Source organism: Diorhabda sublineata, chromosome X, assembly GCF_026230105.1.
Source record: "Diorhabda sublineata isolate icDioSubl1.1 chromosome X, icDioSubl1.1, whole genome shotgun sequence".
NCBI lineage: Eukaryota > Metazoa > Arthropoda > Insecta > Coleoptera > Chrysomelidae > Diorhabda > Diorhabda sublineata.
In genome coordinates, this window is record NC_079485.1 from 40,072,766 (window position 1) to 40,096,046 (window position 23,281).

At 30.1% G+C, this 23,281-nt stretch overlaps 1 protein-coding gene across 2 annotated transcripts in view; it reads left to right on the forward strand.

The window, feature by feature from the left end:
* The window catches only part of LOC130450793 (5-hydroxytryptamine receptor-like), a 251,655-nt gene that overhangs the window by 220,663 nt on the left and 7,711 nt on the right, over positions 1-23,281 (forward strand). For both annotated transcript variants that reach the window (XM_056789424.1, XM_056789423.1), the window contains 3 exons: positions 16,168-16,277; positions 19,649-19,992; positions 21,557-21,736. In XM_056789424.1, coding sequence (XP_056645402.1) covers positions 16,168-16,277; positions 19,649-19,992; positions 21,557-21,736 — 634 coding nt within the window. The remainder of the gene's footprint in view (positions 1-16,167; positions 16,278-19,648; positions 19,993-21,556; positions 21,737-23,281) is intronic.

Genomic DNA, 23,281 nt, shown 5'->3' on the forward strand with positions numbered 1-23,281 from the left:
CAATAATTGTCTAAACTGTAAATTGCAGATTCTCAAGGTATGTGCCCTTTGTGTTCAAGTACCCTTCATTTTTTTGGATTTGTTTTGACCTCAAAATATCTCATTTCTCCAAACAAATCAATCAATTTGTTTTAAAATAAAAAGAACAAGGTTTTGAGAAGAGAGTCTTCAAATTGGCTGAAGGAACTCGGAAATAACTTTTCCGTTGAATTCTCTTGTACTATAGCATGTACTATGAAAACGAGAGAAAGGAACCCGTTCCAAACTCCATTTTAAAATATCCTCGTTTAAAAGAACGTATCAAAAAATTCGTATCACATTTAAAGTTCCCAAAGCGTGATGAAATAAATTTTTCATTCAAAAATCTGTATAATGAACCTTTACTTGGAACACGGCCAGAAGTGGAAGTTTATATTTCCATAAATATGGTCTTTTCTAAGTTGAAAGTTACGGAAAGTTTATAACCGTTGTGTACTTACTTGGAAAGCTTGTTTGAGATGAGAAGAGTTGTATTGAAAATTCAGAATGTATTTTAATGTTAAACAGATAACCCCAGTTAGGAAGCAAAAGAAAATATCCAAAATCAAATGTAGGAAAAAATATTGATAGAAAAATGCCTCATCATCAAAAAATAGAACTAGAGAAAATTTGATAATAGTTTGTTGTTTCAATTGAACATACTTAGTTTAGTTTAGTTTAGAATTTGCTAATTGTATATTCTCGATTCACATGATAAATCACTATCAAGATATTCCCTAAAGATAGTACAAGAAAATTTTTCTAAATAAATGAAATTTTCTAAACTTGAGTCTCGCATATTTAAACGTTATGGCATATTAGTATTATAGTTGATCAATGTCGATTACACGTAAATTTTCCCCGCAAATGACAGAAACCCAATTATATGTGAAATATCAAGCGAAATTGGAGGAAATTAACATCACAAATTTCGTTTATACCTATTTCAGTAGAACTATTTACACACATTACCAGTGTATGTGGTACAATTCTAATTCAAATTCCTAATTTGAAGTATGAGCTTCCCAGAAGACCATGTTACGCAAAATTATAACTCTGTAGGTACTAATCCATAACTCTCGGGCATAGACTGCGGTTTATGCGAGTCTCCTGAAACTAACTATTCCGTTTATGCCAATACCCACTGAATAATAGTTGTCGATTCCTGACTATCTCTATTAAACAACTATTAATCTAATTTCAAATTGCTCTTTTATCCAAATATACATTCCTTTACATTCAGTATGTACTATATAGATATAAAAAAATTATTACCAGGTGGCAAAATTTATCAATTGAATCAGGACTATAGTAGATTCAAAATTTTAATAACTCACACCATCATTTGAATATCCCCATCAACTATAAGTAGACTCGTTGAAGTATGAAAGTAGGGAACAAGCACCGTAGATTATTAATCTTGATCAATTGTTCGTACACATCTTGTAAAACTACATTCATTTTTCAACTTAAAAATGGTTCAGTGTTCGATTTTAGTGTGCTTTGGTTATAGTGCAATAAAATAAATAAATTATAGTATATATAATTATTTCATATTGTTTTTTCAATGTATGCTGAATAACTTGTGTTATGCTTACTAGAATTACTATAATAATAATAATAATAATATTAGATTGGAAAAAGTATCAACTGATAGACTCGATTTCCTCAAGTTAAGGTAATTATATCCAACATATGTTTCCAATAACATACAGGTGAATATATTGCAAATATAGCTTACAAATTATAATTATCCATATCTTAATCCCAAATATTGTTCGTACGACTGTCCGATTTTTGTACCAAATAAAACATAATAATCCATAATACCGAATGATATTTGTATGAACATTCGTAAAAGTATTGAGACTACATGAAGAGTTAAAGTAAGTACACTTTGGTGTTTAATTTTGCCACATTCCCAAAACGAAAACGATTATAAATAATCAAGAGCTATTTTTGAAAAATAAATGGATACTACAATCAATTTTATTGCAAAACAAATGAATTTTAAAGAAACAAGAAGAGTCAATGGAATTTAACAAGTTTATTTATTTAATATCTTAAATAAAACTACCGATAAAAATGAAATAAATGTATTAACTGATTTTTGTGTCTGGGAGTACACATCTTTTCTGTTTCCATGAATAGAAAGCAGATTAAATCTACTTCATGGACGGAAAACTTAGTCAAGAAGTATATACCTTTTACTAATGCGATGCCAGCTTTCATGAGATTCAAAATATTTCTGGGGTGAAGAATGATTTGCATCAGTGTTAATCTTATTTATCCTACGTTTGTCATAGTCCTAATCTCAACAACTCAACTCAACAATCAAAAAATTGTGAAAGTCAATGAACTTCTCAGAAATTTATAGACGACAAAATAGCTTCCAAAAGGATGAATGGATGCTATGGAATTTTTGATCACGCAAGCTAAAGGTATGGTACTACTTGTGTATTGAATCTCGTAAGAGGATATGAACATGGGAAAATATTGATAGTTGCATGGTAAATGAATAAATAATTTCATACGGATTTGTCTGCTTTCATAAAATTCAAACAATCACAATTTAATCAATTGAATGAACTCAAATGGAAAATAAATGCATTTTATAACAGATTTTTGTTGGTGATAATAAATAGAATATTCAATAAGAATTGTGAGAAAATGAATTTGCGCCTCTTCTAGAACGTTCCATATCCACTTTTATTTCTGCAGGGAATTTCATATCAATGAATGTTTCGAAGGTGGCAAAAATTGGTTGAATAGATACATCTCGATCCAGGTAATGGAAAATGATTCAATATTCAACAATTCGCTTTTTATCAACTTGATGAGTTTTCTTTCACCACATATAACGCTCATTTTTATTCTGACCTGATATATCTATTTATCGAATATTGCCTATTTAACTCCATATTTTCTTATCGAAAGGCTCCAAATTGTGCATAAAGGCTGAAAAATTATTTATAAAATATTATATTCCGTTATTATCTAATACTTAGATATAATAGAATAGAATAAAGATATAATAGAAGCTCATTAATACAATCTATTTTTATGTACGAGAAAATAATATAACCTATTTACTAATCAACAAATTTACGGGCAATTCAAATATTAAAGAATCGCTTAAACACTTCTTCTTATTGGTCTTTATAATCATGAGTTGTACAGAAAACTAGAAAACATAACATAGCCCAGATTTCGTTACATTTTAATTTCAACAATTAAAATTCTGATTTCATTCATTGAAATAATGGAAAACTGTTGAGTATGTCTATCTGGTAAAAAAAGGAGTTCCATATTTTTATGACAAGGACCTCTTTTGTTCGATAAATGATCATGAATCTAACTTTTTTCACTCATTTTGTTGGTAACATTAATTTCTATTATTGGAGTGTTTGAATTGGAATTTGAAGGTTTACTGCATCCCCATAGTTCTATTCCATATGACCAGATTGGTATGAATATAGTTTTCTCTTGTTTTTAATGTGTTTTCCATGTAAGTTTTTCAGCTAAATGCAAACCTAATTATTTGACAACTGGTTTTATCGGAATGAGAATATTATCAATGAACATTTGTCAATTTTGTAACAAGTTTGGATGATTTTGTATTTGCCATGATTGCCGTGTCATCTGCAAAGGTTGCTATGAAGGTATCGTCTGTGCTTGAAAAGTTTGCTGTGAATATCAGATACAGAAATTGGCTTAGAGCGCTACCTTGAGATACTCCAGATTCTATTGTATGGTAATTTGTGTACGTATCTTCAACTCCAGCGCACACCTTTTTTTCGTCGAGGGTTGTTTTAATTATGTTAACTATCCTGTGGCATTGTTGAATTGGTGCTGTGGTATGAGTTTGTTTTTTGGAACAACTGTTTGGATTTTACGTAGAAGTAGTCTTCCTAATATTATATTATTGGGAGTAGGCTTGTAGGGCGATATTAACTAACTTCTGTTGCAGGTTTGCCAGGTTTTTTAATCATAACAACCTGAGCATACTTCCGTTGTATTGGACAGTATCGGAGGCATAATATACTATTAAGGATTACTGTTAATAGCAACACTAATTTTCATGGTAGCTTCTGTAGTAGCTCGCCTGGTATTAGATCATACCCAAGAGCTTTCTTGGGATTTAGAAGTTTTATTTGTTGTTGAACTTCTGACGGGGTAAATATCATTGAAGATAGAGATAATTGACATGGTGCTTCAAGATAACTTTTCATATTTTCATCGTTATTATTATCTGGAGCTGAGAATATATTTGAAAGGTGTTCTGCAAATACTGTGACTTTTTCTAAGTTTGTACGAGCCCATGTCATATCTGATTTTAGTAAAGGTGAGTTGCTTACTGTCGGTCTTTTAAGTTTTTTGTAGCATTCCAAAAGGAGTGGTCTTCAGCAGGTTCGAAACATGAGACTGGAAGGATTCATTCTTTGCTTCATATATTTCATCCGTGACTTCTTATGTGAAGGAATTTTCTTTTACACTTTTTTAATAATTATATGATGGGTTGAGAGGAGTTTGAATACTTGAAATAATCGGTCGAAGGGGAATGTCAGATTTGTGGAGTTTTGGTAAACCATATATTTTAGGGAGTAAGTAATTGTGTATTTTCAATTTTTTCGCGTCTGATGGCGAAATAAAAAGTTGTTTAGATCATTATTTTCATGAATACTACTTAATTTATAAGCCTATGATGACTTTTTCGTTATTTTGCAGCTCTTCAATACAAAATTATTTTTCAAATTTGTAAGAATGAATGGTCTTGGAATATGTCTATAATATATCACGCAATCCACTTCGAGGAAATTCGCTAGAAAATATTTATTTATACAGTCTCACTGAGTTGTGACGATATCCAGAGTGTGCTTCGAAATAAATTCAAATAATGGATCTACTACAATAAATCGTGTTTAAATTGAAAGCAACAAGTAATGAAAATTTTGATGTGGCTTTTGATACAATGGGACGATTTGGTTGATAATATAAAAAAAAGAGTTTCACATTAAGATCTATTGTTTTACTAATGTAAGATAGTTAAAAACGTCGGAAATACTCATATATATATATATATATATATATATCTTATATCTTTGTAGTGTATTCCATTTGAAAACGCTTGGAAAAGTTAATAATCAAGTATTATCAAGATTTAAAAAGTCAATTAGGATAAAAAGTTTCATAGTATCTAAAACCTGCACTGAAACATACAAGATCTCAAAATATTTCATTCAAGAGAAAAGTAGTTATGATATCGAAAAAATACATTAGAATAATTGGAAGATACATTTTAATATACTATTATGTCATCAGCATGAAAATAAGAATTGTTGTTTTTGCTGGTCCTCAAAAAAACGTTATCAATTCAACCTACATGTAGGTAATTTCCAAGCGTTTTTTGTATATGTTAGTCTATAGCAGTTTCTAAACATTTATACTATTTCAATCAGTAGGGTGAATTCATAAACACGTCTTTCACTTATTCAATTTATTTAAACACTAACTTATATAATAATTAACTTATCACTAATCCTTAACTAGCTTATTTAAATTCACATTCATTACTTTTCTATATCGTTCCGTTCATTATGACATTTAATTATAAGCTCACTCCGCTAAACCAATTCCTTTATATACCCAGAATGAATTCTAGAAAATAAACAAGAAAACGTTATCAGAAATTAGTTCTAAGAAAACAACGTAAACAACTCGCCGCTATTTATAAAAAGCATATCAAACACGCCGCGACTTCTCCAAATTCTAGAAATCCATTATAACAAGAGAGAACCAGCTTTGCGGTGTAAGTTGTCGACGAGTTCATAACCATATGTTCCCAATTTCTTAAATATATATTTCTATATTTCTATGTAGGTTTTCCTCAAAAAGTCAGATTGTAATTTTTTATAGTTGACTAGTTGACTGAGATTGATTCCAACTGAACAGTACAAGATTCATCAAAGTCGGTTTAGTAGTCTTTTGAATAGATGGTGAGGTTCGCTATTTACTGAGGAAACGTGTTGCTGGCTTAATGGCATTTCATTAGGTTAAGTAATTACTACAATAAAAAATTCTTGAAGAAAAACAAAAATAAAAAGTTATTGGCCAGTTTCAGTCTAAAAGAAAAAATCTTATGACTAGCGATGAAAATGAAACAATAGAAATAATTCACAAATAAACTTAAAGTTTGAATGTTATTGAAATTTCATTAATACTTATGGTTAATATGAATCTAGTCGTAAAGTATTAATTCCTGAATATCAAGGCCCCAAAGATTGAGACTAAGACCGAACTAAAAAATAGTTGTGATTTCACGTAATTTGAATTTTCCCCTTTTTAGTAATTATTGAAATCAATTAAAATTTTTCAATTTTTTAAATTACAGTTTATCACAGATTAATTGACTGATATTCGCGAATAATTTTTAATATCGGTATGTGATATATACAAAGCATTTACTGATTCTAACAATAGAAAACTTGATATAAATATTGGATTAAGTTAATCTGAGTCATTTTCTATAAGTATCATTTACTTTTATTATGGAAACCTTCAGATGATTAACTCAAAAATAACCACATATCAACTAACCATAGTTATGAAAAAACTGTGTGTATCCTGTAAGTTATAAACGCATCCAATGCATTAGATAGTTTTTCGACTACTTTTGATAAAAATTGTAGGGTTAGAATCTATTTCGCAGCTGATTAATATTATTCTTTTGTTCCTTAACCTCCAGTTAATATTAATATAATGTTTTGACATATCTCACAAAATAACCAATGTTTCGTAAATTATAATCAATTTCAAGTGAAACTTGGGTTTACATTAGACACATACACCCAATTATAACGAGATTATAGTGAGTTCTCGGTGCAGAATCCTCTTTTATGTTCGGTATTCGCATGTAATCCTCACAGCTCAACTGACCTGACACGTTGTTAACATTTCACTTACGAAGTGAAAGCAAAAACGTGTCCAGACATTTTTCCCCCGTAAACCTTCCTGGCAAACGTTATACAATAAAAAGGCAACGGCTGTCAATAGACATAGTGTAGACAGGGCTGGCTTTTTATCTGCATTATGATTAAGATGAAAATTTAATATTGTAATAAACATGGACATATGAAAGATTAACCGGAAAAAAAGGGGTAATAATTTGAAATAATTTAACCACATGAAGTCCTGACTGCAAATTACGTAAGAGTTGGTATGGATACGTAAACATACTGACCGAAATAATAAAGATACATTCAGCAAACTTAACGATTTGCATGTAAGTAGAGTGTTGATTTTTTTCTGCTTTTGATTCAGGCCGAGTTTTCATGGGTTCAACATTTAACGAAGAAAATTCTATGTTTATAATAGAATAAGTGTTGATAGAGTATCATATATCTGTATACGTCTGTATTTATGAACCGGTATTTCTCGAATATTTAGAAATTTATTATATATTATTTATAGTAAGGCTTGGATTTTATCGAATTTCTATTACTATCTGTGCTGATACGAAATTTTCTCTTCCTAGGTAACAAGCAGCTTAGGTCAAGGCTGCAAGGCAAGCTGTACCCAAAGGAACACTTTAAAAATTCGATTCGGCACAGATAATCATTTTTCATTTATATACACTTTATATACACATTTATAGTTTTTATAGTTACAATATGAGTGTTATCGTTAGACCTATTGTTTCGATATTCACCTTCCTGAATCTTCCCTCCAGTCTATACGTACTTATGGTTAAGAGAAAACGGATCAACTACCAAAGGTAAGGTAGGCGCGAGTAAAACAAAGAGAGAGCACCTCGCCCAAGAATTTGTAAACCCTGGCGACACACAACGATTTCCCTTCGGCTCGTGGATATAGGAACAAATGATCAACAGTGACTCCAATAGCAACTAAGACATTTCTAGAAACTGCTGACTTTTTAACAGGTCCTAGGATCGTACTTTAATATCCAAGTCTCATCTCAATTTGCTTGTTGCATTTGTTTTTGTTCATGGGTGACTACTTCTAGTATCATCTTTTGATTGTTTAAATACTTGTGTAACATCTTTGAAACATAAGCTGAAGACATTCACATTGGTATCGGTAGTAATGGGATCTCCTTTGCGTGGATCTAGTTACATTTCATTATTATATAGAAATTCTTATGACCTTAGAATACTGTTTTAATTTTTGCTATTCTAACAGGTTTTATTATTATTATTATATATATACAACTTTTATCTGTATCAAATTAGCAAGACCAATTGAATTGACTTTTGTCATAACCTTTTTTTCACAATTTGGCTATAGTCTAATTCATCCCAACTTAAAATGTACTTACTTTATTGAATCTTCATCAAATATGTCTAAGTCTTCATAAACTACAGTTTTCAAATTTAAAACTGATTCATTTCCATGTTTGAGGATTATTCATTTGTTAACATTGTCACCATGCGTATAAAAATCAAACAAACAGCTTCACACGGATTCCACGGATAAATAAGTAGAATAGAAAAACAAGTTACGGTTAATTCGAATGTTTTCGTCTGCTGAATCCAAATCCAAGCGGAATACAAATGATAGGTATTCTTCTAAGTTTATTGTGCAGTTACAGTTAAAAGCATTTCGAGGTTGATGATTCAACAAAAGCGTTTCACTTTGAAGAGATAACTTCAAAGTTCCCTATATTTTCCTTTATTTGGTGAGTTTGTATAAACCCGCTACTAGTTATGCAACAAGAAAACGAATTTCATTATTCAAGTGAACTCCCCGCTTATGATCAATGGATGTTTGAGAAAGTATAGTACATACTATAAATATTTCATTTGCGTACTCTATTAGCAAATATCTATGGAATATGATAGCAGTATGGATAGAAATTTCGGTCACATCTAATAAAAAAAAATTAGGTCTTAAATCAAGTATTGACGATTTAAAAAATAGGGGTTGGGGCATAATTGTTGTCGTGTTTGTTTTTAATGGTTTATTTTGCCTGACTCTAGTCGGCCAAAAACGTGTTAATCACAAATATATTCGTGCAATGCATTATTTCATGTTTTTTTTTTACATTTCCAGTCCTTCAATCACCAGAGTTGTGTTTTTTCAGAAGTTAACAACTTAGCTTTATTTGACAAGCCATTTAACAGCTGAAAGCTGCTTTTTTTAGTTTGGTTTGATATTTCATTACGAATTGACAGAGCAATGCTTGCAAATTGTTGAAATTTTTTATTAAACTAATGATTCTGTTCGTGAAACTTATCACGCACCTTATGAAGTACTTAATCGTTATTCTCAGTGGCTAATTCGATTAAAAATGAAGAAACTATAGCCTCTGCACAAGGAACCATTAAAGAAGATCCAAGTCAACCAATTCGTTGCCATTTTCGACTTTATGAAAGATTTTACGTGAGGAGTTTGATTTAGAAGCTGTCAAGATGCCACTTTTGCAGGATTGGAAGCGAGATGCTAATCATAAAGACCGCCAATTCGGTATATGAGCTATAGCACAAATTGGAATTAATATTGAATCCCCACTCAATTTGTTTTATCATGATTCGAACTCGTATAAATGTGATAAAACCTCTTATTTTGACATAGTAGTATACTTTGGACAAAACAAAATTTGTGACCGAATTGGAAGATTACGTATCGATTATTTTGAAATATGGTGGATTCAACTAAAAAATGAAAATTCACTGACATGTTATCATAAACTCTACACAAATAATAAAAATTGTAGAATAGTACGATGCTAAGATTATAAATGGAGGCAGTGACATTCTGTGAACCTACTTATTACAAAATTAGAAACAATGACAAAGATTTTGAATACCTAATATGTACTCAAATTTATGTGGAAACATGAAACAAACGTAATTTATGCACAAGTTAATTCATAATAGTTACATTAACAATTTTACCATGTGTTCCCACACTAAAATCAATACCGTTAGCAAACATTTGATATTTGATCAGAAAATATTTTTAAATTTACTTGGTGACGTAGAGTTATCATAAAAAAAATGTTCTAATTTAGAAATTTAGATTGCTGATTTCCTTCATAACAATCTTCTAATAATCCTACAGTACCCTACCCAATACAATATAATAACACCTTCATTGACGAATATACGTACGGTCATGGTAATATGGAGTATATCTACAGAGTTGAAATTTCATCTAGACAACAGTTGAACCTAAAATATCTGACAAAAAATAGAAATTGATCACTAGAACTCTGTGGACAGCAATGGTATAGATATGCTGGAAAATTACTAGATATCAATTTGATAAATAAATTATAGAACTATATATTTATGTATTTGAGAAATTTCTATGAAAATTCTACATGCCTGTTATTATTAGATACTGGGCAAGTTTTTAATACCGTCGCGTATTAAAAGCCCTACTCTAAATCCCACCTAGTCGGTCGTCGCTATTACAGGTTTTCTGATGTTTTTCTCTAGCTTGGTTACCCAGTTCACCAACGAAATAGCCGAGATAGACAATAATGCAGCCGCAGCTGTAATCGCCCACCAACTAACCGCTCACCTAAATGAACCAAAAAATTAAAATAAACTACGGAAAAACAATTTAAAAAAAACAAAAAAATACATCCCCGCATCCGAGAAAAACCGTTTTTTTTGGAATCGGTCATTTCATTCTTTTTATTACTAGTTTCCATTTTCCACTAATTAATCACACTACCATTCCAACTTCAGCACCACAGAGGAAAAATTTCCTCAAACCAACCAAGAAAACCCAACGAATCCTATTTTTTTCTTCGGTTGGCTTGTATACAAAAATACCAAATGCTTTGGTTGAATGGTTAGAGCAACTCCCCTTGGCCAAAAATATGTTTTTAAAAATTTATCTAATACAAAATTACAATTAATTTTATATTATTGAATAATTTACAATTAATATCTTAAGCAAACTAAGTATAATACACTCCAAGTTGTTTACAATTTTTCATATATATAATAAATTTGTTGCTGACAAAGAATTTACGATATTTAATGCTATTACGTTTTATTAAAATAACCTTCTAGAATTTTCTCCATGTAACTCTCGAAATGTTTTTACAGTGTTTTCTAATAAATAAATATTTATAATATAGACTTCTTATGCATATTGAGGTGAAAGGTATTATAGAATCGTTAAAAAATATATTTTAATATCGAGCATCGATAAGAGTTTGGATTTTTTTATCTTCCACTGATTAATTGTGTGTCAAAATACTCACAAAAACTCAACTCATTAGTTATGTACAATTGGAAACTAATTCGTTAAATTCACTTCCTTTTCCCCATGATTGATTAACAAACCGAGCAGTCTAATAAGGAAACGGAGAGAAGTGCTACAGCGTAATTGATTATCTGAAGAACTTTAAGTAGCAATTAACAATATATTTATTTGACTCATCCATTTTTCAAGTATTGTTAAACAGTTCAATCTTTCCCCAGTTTCATCTCAATTATTATCAAAACTGGCTTATCTGGCATGAAAATCGTTAAACTACAACTGAAGTTGTTGATATACGTGAGAGATGGAAGATATTTGATAAACTAATATAAGAAAAAATCACGATATGTGGCCCTATTGGAAAATATGTAGAATTGTTTTCCAGAGCATTAAAGAGTTATGTAGATTAGGAATATTGTGAAAGATAGATTTGACGAATGGATGGGTAGTTTGATGACCTGACCCCCATAAAGTACTTGATTTTGAGCCAGTGAATTTTAAACAGAGAAAACAAAATTGCGATGATGATACACTTGAAGATTCGGGCTATAACGAGCTACAAAAGGTCACTGAGGGTGTGTATCCAATTCGTAATCTTAGAATAAGATTTTGTGTCTTCTTATAACGTGGAAAGTTGGATTAGATTGTAGGATTGACCAATCCCATACGTAAGTATGTTGGAATTCCAAATAATCACAAATTTGTACCAAGGTAATTGTTTGTTTTCCTTCCCTTAAAAACCGATTAAGAAATTTTATGTTTCTTTTCAAAGAGAAAGGTTGTTCGAACATCTAAAAATCTGTTTTAAAATGATTGAAAGCTTTATCATTCTATTTAAGTTGATTTCTTGATTCTCTATTTTCTGAGACAAACTCTATAGAAATCATAAAATATTCAAACTCAATTTATCATCGCACCGACATACAATAGTTTTATTAGGTTTTACAACATCATTTTCCATATAATGTCATGAGTTCCTAGTCGTAAAACTGGTTTTTATGTGGTTATGCATCTGATTATGTTAGTTGTTGGTTAGATGAGATTTTTTTATAAATGCCTTATAAGCAATAGAGTATTTGTATTCGCGGGAACGCATTGATTTTTACGCTGAAATTATAAGAAAGCAAACATGTTATGTGACATTTTCTTGCTCTGGTATACAAAAGATCCGCATCAAAATTGTCCGCCTAACAAAAGCATTGCTCCTTCGTTTTCGGTTGCAGTCACAGTGATAGAACAAACCCTTTATGAACATTGAAATATACTGGCTCTTGACAGTTTGATTGCATTTTTTCGTAGCTTTCTATACACATATTTTTCACAATACCTCCACTTTCGAGCATACAAAAGCTGAGTATTAATACAAAAAGGTACTTATAGAGTATTCCAACAAAAGTCGTATTATAAAGACCGAATTTATTGAAGATTCATCTTGTAAATGCTAAAATTTTTAAGTTAAGAGATGATATATGTAATATCTGTCAACCAATATTTGAATTTAAAATATAATCCATAACTAGTTGTTCTTTGACAGAGAAGCCAACGTCGTTTGCCTTAGCAATTCCAAGGAGAAAAGCATCTTTGGATCCGTTTCGACCTAATTGGGTATCTTCAGTACAATGGCATGCCTTCTCGTTAATCTAGTTCATCGAGTGAAGAAGAGCCAATTATATTTTTCAAAGTATAGTTCTGTAAAGAATGATCTTATTTCGTGACAGGCGATGAATTAGCTCCAACTGAAGTTATTCCACTACAGTTTCATCTTAATCTTTACATTTTATGTCGACACCAACAAAACTTTGGTCCATTATATTCACACTCCTCATATTAGAACATTTATGAATTTATTTAGATGACTGCAAATTTATTCATACTTTTGTCTTACGGAAAAATGGAACTGACATATAATTTGTCATTGATGACTGAAATTGTCGGTGTAGAAAACGAAAATAAATGAAAAGACAGGCTGGGACATTGAACACTGACCACTGTATTATAAAAGTTTCATTTTCTATGAGAGACCAGTTTTACTTTCGAATATTTATGTATTCATCGTCCGGGACTGAAATTATGGTCATATTTATAAATATATAACAATAACAAAACTTTTCTTACAATAATTAATTAAGATTTCCGGTGATTTTTGATAGTATTAATGCTTGTATAAATTTATGTATAAAGTCATAGAATTCAAAAATCAATATTTAAATGGAAGTTGATAGAAATATTGATTGATTGGAATATTGATTCTGGTTACTATAGGAATATTCATTAATTTTCAATTGGTTAGATTATGAATGACGTTGACAACTGAAAAAAAAACGAGTATTTTTAGAAACAACATATATTGCCCAAAATGATCAATGCATTAATAAGAAAACTGATTTAAATAACCTTAGTATAATTTGTGCATATCTTTTAGATTTTGAAAGAACAAATTCTATAAAAATTCAACACCATTAACAACCAACTAACCTCACCTAACCTATAAATTTCAACTTCACCTTATAAAGACCTAACCTATAAAATTTATTGTCATTTATATCCCAACCAGCTACATTCATAACGACCTAGCCTATTGAAAATTAATGTTACCCATAAATTATCCAATCAATATTGAACATCATTCACTACAACTTATCCTTATCTAACCAATAAAAATTCAACGTCATTAATGATCTAACCAATTAAAAATTAATAAAAATACCTGTAGTAATCAGAATCAATATTTCAATTAATCAATATTTCTATCAACGTCAATTTGAATATTGAATTTAAAATTTTTACAAGAATTAATACGATTCAAAATCACCGACAATCTCTCTGTACTAATTTCTGATCTCATTTAACGTTGCTGTAGCTACCGGGAATCGATTTACTCAAAAGTACAATGAGTATACAAAATTCAGTGTCGAATTTTAATTGGAAAATCAAGTATCCTTTTTATTACCAGATCTTTCCAGTAATTGGCATACCCTCAGTTTGCTTATCCAGTGGATATCCAACATTGTTTGCATTTGTAAACAGATGCAAGAAACCCTTCACTGAGAAATTTTATTTATAGAAATTGAATATTTCTAGTTATCACAAATAATGTCTTTGGATTAGTCCATAGAAGCCTTTATAGATGGGGTAAATATGTAACTCTAACAGATATCCCTAGAAAAGAAAACATTTATTTTGATGTTTAGCAGGTGCTCACCGTTAAACATTTAGGGTTTTCTTTGAATATTTTTCACTTCTGACAAATCTATAGCAAATAACTTTCATTTCACACTTTCACGCTTTCCTCAAATTTGAGTTCGCAACCGATTGTTTATATAAATTTTTATTTTGTTTACAATAGCACAATTCAGGATTTTCACGAACAATCAAGAAAGCATATTCATATTCTCTTGACAAGAAAATAGAGAAATTTGAATTGGAGTATTTTGAATCATCAACAATCATTAACAATAAATTAAAATGGGAACGAAAAATGTTACAGTATTAGAAATATTCTTGGACCTTAAATATGTAGTATATTTTATAGTACCGTGAATAATACTATCTTACACGATTTTTCAGTGCTAATATTATTTCAATTGAATTTTGGATAAATAAACTCATTTGCATAAAATCAGATCATTTTTGAAAAGACAAATCATTCACTTATTAGTTAGCTAGATCTATCACATATGAATTATGCAGAAATTGCATGCATCACGTCAATTTTAGATCTCAAGCATTTTATACAGAAGTTATTACTTTTGACTGCCAAACAAATTTAACATTAAAACTCTCTGAAGTAAAAACATCAATAAAAAAAGTAGAAGAATCGTCGACTATTTCAGATTATTTCAACTATATTAAGAATTGTACATACATTCTCTACCCCCTCACATATCATAACACAAACAAACCAGAATACCAACTGTCTTAAAAGCTTGTATCGGTAAAATATTTTCTTGTGGAATATCCTCTATTTAAACCCGATAAATTATAGAAATTTTATGCGAAAAAGGTATCAGCATCTGATGTCGTCAATTTGTATGGAGCAATCGGCACTTAGGAGGATAGACGGGGTTGAAAAGTCGTGTATTACGTCAACATGTCACGTGTCACGTATACAACCCAAGTGTAATGGTCATACACCAGAAGTCACGTTAATATGGCACGTAATACGTCAGGTCAGACGAGTTATTTCGAGTAAAGACGAAGCGCAAAAAAAAAACTACCTCCTTAGCTATATAAGATGAAGAAAAGAGTTTGTTAACGAGATTAAGCAATTGAAATAATCGAGATTCTAGATAAGATTCATATCTGGCATTGCTGTCTGGTTTTTAGGTAAATATTTTTACTGGTGGTAGTGAATTGTTAAAGCCTTCTCTTATTTTCGATAATATTCTCATATCGTATCACCCTGTAAGTTTTTCAAAAATTTTTTCGTATATATTTCACCCTAGTAATGGAATGTATTATTATTGATGTTAGTTTCTCATATTGAAGAAAGGACCAGAGGACTACTCCAAAATATTTTTCCTAATCCACTTCAATCGGTATAAAGTTGATTCTTACTAGTATAAATGCAACTGATGCATATTAAGAGAAGTGTACTCTTAGATGATACTCAGTAAAAAAAAATTATTCATTCAATACTTCATTACAAAAAAGACAAAATATTTTCCTGTTGCAGCTACATTTTAATGTTTACTTTAAATGTTCGGTTGTAGTGCATGAATCTTTGTAGGTGTGTGTCCAACTTTGTCTTTATCAAGATTATCATGATCTATCAGGGAATTGTATCAGTTCAACGCAGTATTTAAAAAGAGAATCGCTAATTGAACGCAAGGCCTCATTATGATTGTAGTTGAAAATGTACACAATTTGGAAACATGTTTAGTTTACATTACAATTCTGTTTTTCTTCCAGATAAGTAATAATTGGATCATGGGTCCAGAACTTTGTGACATGTGGACGTCTATAGACGTTCTTTGTTCATCAGCTTCAATTTTGCATTTAGTGGCCATAGCTGTTGACAGGTAAAAATAATAATTTTTTACTGAACTATTTATCAAGAGAAACTTATGTTTCGATTGAATTTTAAATATTCAAATATTCTATAGTTTAACAATGAATGTAACTATAACTTAAAGAAAATATTGAATGTAGTCTTAAAAAAACACCTTTTTTATTTGTAATACAGTGGATTTAATATCTATATTTTCACTGTATAGAAATATTCTATATGATTGTTGGTGTTTTCTGAAATATAGATCTCTCTAGATAAAACGACTTCCAATTTTAAATATTAGGATATAGTGGTGGTCGAATAAAATCAACAAGAAAAGCTTCGTTAAATAAAATAGTTGGAAAGTTTTATTAAACTCTCCAGCTATAAGAAATTCAACTGGCTCGGAACGTACAGAAACTACTTAAACTGAACTCAACTTTCAGATCTTAGGTTCAAATCAGAATACGATCCAAAATTATTTGGACGACAAATATCTACGGAACTGGATATTTTTGAAAAATATATAGTCAGAAGCTCACGTAATACTAAATTTTATTCATACAAAGTAAGTTTGCTATCAGAAAACAAAACTTTTGAGGAGTTTTTGGGAATATGCACGATCGAAACGTGCCAAAATATTCTCCAATGAAACAGTGTCTCTTCCTAATGTAATCATGAATCGTCATAATTGTAAAATTTGGCACCTAACAATCTGTATTTAATAAATAGAAAATATTATACTTGAAGAGACCAGATTCTTTCCAAATCCAAATAAAATATTCAACTGCCTTTGAGTTTGAAAGTTCACTTCAATATTCATTATTTCCGGACAAAAATAATGCCCTAAACAATAATTGAATCAATACCCAAATATATTTTCCAGATAGATGAAAAGGCTTTGTTTAATCGAATTGTATATATCAGATACTATTTTCTATTGTGTTACTTGAAAGTCAATAAAGAATATTGAAGCTTCTGTGAATTAAATTTGTTGAATCAAAACTAACTAAGGCGGACACGTATAATGTAATTTTCGGTTCAACTCTGAAATCGTTGCATTTATTCATAGATATGAAAATTTTTAGTATTATCGAAGTATTTCAAGAACAAAACAATACCTAAAATTTATAATCATAATTGAAAATATTTCCAAAATAGATTGTTTTTTCTATTACGGTTGGTATGTTCTACTCGATCTCTTGAAACGTGTTAACCGAAACATACAAACTTGCCAAAGTATCTTGAGTTTGATTTTTATATCAGATTTTTTTGTGTGTCGTAATAAAACGCTCAAAGGAAACTTCTAATTAAAATGTCCTGTGTTTTGAGCGTAAGGGAACTCTACTCAAATGAAGCACCACTAAATGAATGTAAATTAGACCTTTTTTCATGCTCAAGATGGTATAATTTAATAAATGACATAAGTTCTAATTCACGCCTCGGCTGCTTGTGGTAGTTAAGCTTTATTTTTAGTGCCGTAAGATAAAATTATATTTTTGATAACCCTTAGACCTGAATATATATAAATATATATATAAATTTATTTATGTATAGTAATCTGTACTGATTATTATGCCGTAAATTCTCTAGCAGGCAATCTAAACACAACAAGGAAAGCATACAGCAACAACCATCAGTCCCATCTCAAACCCTGACTTGTAATCATTATCTCATACACGCCAGCAGTATTAATCAATTTCATCGGTTTTGTGCGTCTAACATTAAACATTTTATCCCTTCGTCTGTATTGCCAATTTAGATAATTCTCTGAAAATTTAGGTACATGTATGGAAAATTTATTTAATAAAATGTACACTAGAGTAGCAATTAATAATTTGAAAAACATATTTTAACTGTTCGCCACTTTTTAAACCGTATTTTCTATATATTTATTCGTTATTTTTTATTGTGATTCAATAAATCATCTAAATGTTCTTGATTTTAGGTCTCTTCTGTTTTAAAATCAGTTTTTTTTTGATAGTTTTTAAAAGAAAGGTAAATTTTGACGTTTCGACTTTTCTTTAAGTCTTTATCAAAATATGATATTGACACTGACAATTTGCTTTATATTGATCTGTAGATCCCCTATAAGGATAAAATCAACTAAACGGAATCTAATACACGAAAAAGGGAATTTTTAAAATTGGTTCACATTCGTAAGAACGAAAAAGCTACAAATAATAAAAAAAATCTGAATAATTTAAGTAAAATTTATAGCTCTATCTAATAAATTTAATTGATTACCGCTATATATAATTTTTCTTATTGGAACAAAGTTCTAAGTTGATTTTATCCTTATTTTGATATTCATGATGAAGGTGATCTATAAATCAATATAAATAAGCAAATTGTCAGTGTCAATATCATATTTTGATAAATACTAGTCGAAATGTTAAAATATATCTTTCTTTTAAAAACTATCAAGATCAAAAAATTATCAAAAAAAAACTAATTTTAAAACAGAAGATTTGTGAATTTTTGGTAAACATTAAAATTTGGGAGAAGTACCGTTATGATTTGTTGATTTGTCTTTACTGCCATTGTCAATTTTTTTTGAAATTTTTTTTTATAAATTTATTACAATAACTAATTGTTACAAGAGTTGGACCATTAGTAAGTTCTTATACGATGTATTATAATCAATTAATTCTCTGAATAAATCTAAATATTGTTGTTCTTTCATAATAACTGTGCAATTAACTTTGTCAGATGGAATGACTACAAAATTTGGATTTTCTTTTAAAATTTTTTTTGATTCTATATACACATAAGTATTTGAAAATTCGGAAAAATATTTTAGAAAAAGTGAGCTTTGGGCATTAATTTTGCCACACTCCCACTACGAAAACATAAATATATACATATACATATATATATATATATATATATACAAGAAACATTGAAAAGTTCATTACAACTATTAATCCCAACAGACATTAACAAGGTACATAACATTGTTGGATTGCCATGTTACACTAAAACAAATATCACAAATTGAGAAAATGTATTCTGGTACATACCAACTTTTTAGTTTCCATAATTGGTATCCTAAAAAATGGCCATTACGTACATGTATATGTTTTTATCGGTTACCAAAGAAAGTTTAGATGACTTGTTAGACAAAATGTTTGCCTAGGGTATATTTTGAGGGAAGGAATGGAAATTGTTTCAACTTATAATGTTTAAAAATTTGACGCAATCCCGATTGAAATCTGGAAACATTCTTGTTAATGGTTTAATCCCATATTTGGTTTGAAATTCTCATACACCCTCCATGTCCTAATTTTTTAAATCAATCTTTAACCAGATACATAAAATCTGTAATTGACAATTCATCACGTTAGTTAAGTTAGTTAATTTGTTACTCACACGAAGTTATAATGATCATATTTTTTTCAGATATTGGGCCGTAACTAACGTAGATTATATCCACACACGAAATAGCTACAGAATAGGAGTAATGATAATAATTATTTGGACCATAGCATTGATCGTATCTCTCTCCCCTCAAATTCCCCAATTTAAGGATCCGGATTATCTCTTCAGAATAAACGAAAAGAAGCAGTGCTTAGTTTCTCAAGACGTCAAATATCAGATTTTCGCCACAAGTTCCACATTTTATGTACCTCTTTTGATGATATTTATTTTGTACTGGAAAATATTCCAAACTGCTAGAAAACGGATAAGGAGGAGAAGAGAAATAAATTCTCATAACTCGAACAAACCACACAAAGATAAATTGGGTAAGTATAATATTTGAACATTTTCTCTTTAGTTCAAATAAGGTGTTTGGTTACTAGATCAAACGCTAAACTTCTGAAACTCTACAGGATTACAAAGTCAAAGATGATATGAGCTTTTTTACTTTGCAAGCTTTCCATCGTTAATGTGACAGTATAATCGAATATAATTTATTGAATCTGATATTTTCTCTGTGTCTGATTTACTTAGGCATCCTCAACTGAATGTTATCTTGGATTGCAAAAATGTATCAAGCATTTTCACTACACATAACTTGTTAAATTGCTAGATATTAAAAATATTTACGAAAATTCAGTCAAATATGGATGATTTATATCAATTATTGATTTTTGTAATGTAGAGGAATATACCAAATTAGAAACCTCGGGCCTATATCGGATTATATCCCAGACGGATAAATATTACTCACCTCTGAACTTCGTCTCGTCAGAATCTGGCTTCAAGTTAGTATTAGATACCGAGAAACGTTTATATATTTATAAGTATCATTTAGTTAAATGTTTTTTCATTCGTAATTTGGTGTCGATTATCAAACGCAAATATTCACCATATCCACTAAAAGTAAGTATATTATTCCCAAGTCGCGATTCCATCCGATTGAGAACCTCTGTTATTTGGCCTTCATGGTCAAAAACCATGCACTTTACTCACTTGGATGGGCTTGGATATTTTTTTAGAGATGGAAGTAATTTCAGGAGAGATCTTGATTTTTTTTATCTGAAGCTTCTATGTTTTAGAAAGTTTGAATGAATAATAAATCTAAGGGTCGTCGGTATACATGTAGTATTTACAATGTACAAGGTAAGTATAAAAGCTGGAAGTGTGTAATGTTCATAAGGGGGAACCTGAAATGCTCTTTGAGGGTTGTATCGTCAAATTACTAGCTATTACTTAATCTAACTTAACCTGTTGAGATCTATCTGGAAGGTAAGAGTTAAGAAGAGTTAATAGCCGAACGACTAAATCCAATAAAATTAATTGTTTTAATGTTTTTAATTATGTAATCATTTGTTGAATGGAAACATAATAAAGAAATTACAGATGGACTAACGTTGTTATTGCAAACGTTTGATAAATAAATTATTATCATCTGATTGAGAATCACTTTTTAATTTATTAACAATGAAGTTATTGATTCCATCAGTCTTAGCAAATGATGAGATCAGTGCACTACTAGAGTTTTTCGTGACATTTATGTTTTTCAAAATTTTCACGAGAATTACAACCGCGCAATTTAAATTGGAAATATTCCTTGTTCTCTCAATTATTTCTTCTAAACCTTCTAAACCTTCTTTGTGTGATCAAGTATTGTTTCTTTAATTCTTGTATTTTATACTGAATAACATCATTTTTATTTTCAAGACCAGCTACCCTGTGCTGGAACTTGAACTGGAACTGGAGTTTAGAGCTCATTAGCTTTGTTTATTAACTTTAGTAATATTTTTTCATCAACCATGTTTTAATACTATCAATTTCATAATTTTATTGCTGCGTTTATGACCAACAGAAAAATCGCTCATCTATGAACATTCTCTTTAATTCCAGATAAAGTGGACGGCAGCCAGGTTCATAAAAGTTTTCTATCAAAAAGAAAATTCCTTAGATTCAAGAAAAATCCAGATAAGCAATCGTCAGCTGCAGAAGCATTGGTTAATACTTTAATGACTATGGAAGGTCAATCCACGACAACAACTATGGAATTAATGGAAGATACAGATGACAGAGGTAAAATATGCATTATTTTGTACAGTACAGTAGCACTTCATTAGGAACAGAAAGCGTAAATAGTCTTGTTATATGTAACAAAAAATGATTCCTTAAATCTTAATTATTTATCAATTCATCCGAAAGAAAGTCATCTAATGTGCACTACTTTGCTGGAATAAGTTTTAAGATATTGAAATTATCCATTTGGACATAATCCGGATGCACATATTAAGACATTTTTGCAAGAACGTATTCAAAACGTAAAATAAGTATTGAAATGGCAGTTCGTACCTATTCGATTTCGGAAAATCCTGTATATTATATCGGGTTTGGATTGTTTCCATATTTTTTAAGCTTTCTGTAGGTTATTGTAGAAACCTTCAAGAGATACGTTTATAACAAAAATCAACGCTCTGGGGCTTACTATACGTTGAAGAGAAAAATTTTGTTCCACAAACAGAAAACCAAGCACAGTTTTTTTGCTCTCCTAAAAAGTTGTCATTTTTGGCTCGGTGTTAGAACATAAGCGACGATATGAACGCATTATCTCCGTTATCGATTTAATTTTAATTATTCTCTCTTTTATACACAGGGTTGTCGGAAACTAGAACCTTCCATATACTTTCATATTTCGAATGGAACACTCTGTTTTAGTCTGAGGTTGATTTTATTCTTAGAGCTAGATGGTCCAATTTCCGAATACATCCCTCCTAATCTGATTTAGCAAAGTTTCGTAGACATATTATTTCTCTCCCTTATGTTTTCCTATCTGTAATATATAGTAATAATAGAATCTTCGGTTGTGTAGCTTCAATTTTTTGTTTACCGATCTATTTATTTTGTAATATTAATATATCCACATCATAGTCGTTTTCTACTTTTGTCTAAGATAGATTTTATTCTCAGATTTATATGGTGACATGTTCGATTATATCTCTTCTGATCTGATTTAGCAACATTTCGTGGAAATGTCATTTCTGTTGTCTATTCTTAGTTTGGCGTCTCTACTATTTTTTATATATTAGTGTTCATGGCGTAATATAGTTCATTGGTTTTTGCAATTCTGTTATTTATATATGCATCTTGTGTTTCGGTGTTTCTGTATCTTCTCTTCTTCCCAAATCACCATTTTTTTGTCTTGTTTTTGTCTATTTTCGTGTCTATATCTATTACGGCTTTGTACCACACCTCAATGTTTTCTTGTAACTCTTCTTTTGTTCTTTGCTATTATTATAATATCGTTTACAAATGCTCCTTCACTGATGTTAATTCTTTGTACTATCGAATATCCCACACATATTTTTTACGCAACAGTGCATCTCTTCATTATCTCGTCTATGGATATTGTGAATTGTAATGAACTTATGCTTGTCCCCTTGTCTTTATCCCATATTTGTAGTGAAGCTTTTCGATATTTGGTTATTTCTTATGACTGCATTCTTATTGTTTTCATAAATATTTTGTATTGTCTTTATACTTTTTACGTTAACTTCTCTTCAAATCAGTGTCTTCCATATTTTCTCTCTTGGTTTAAGAAGGCCACATACAATTTCTTCTATTTCT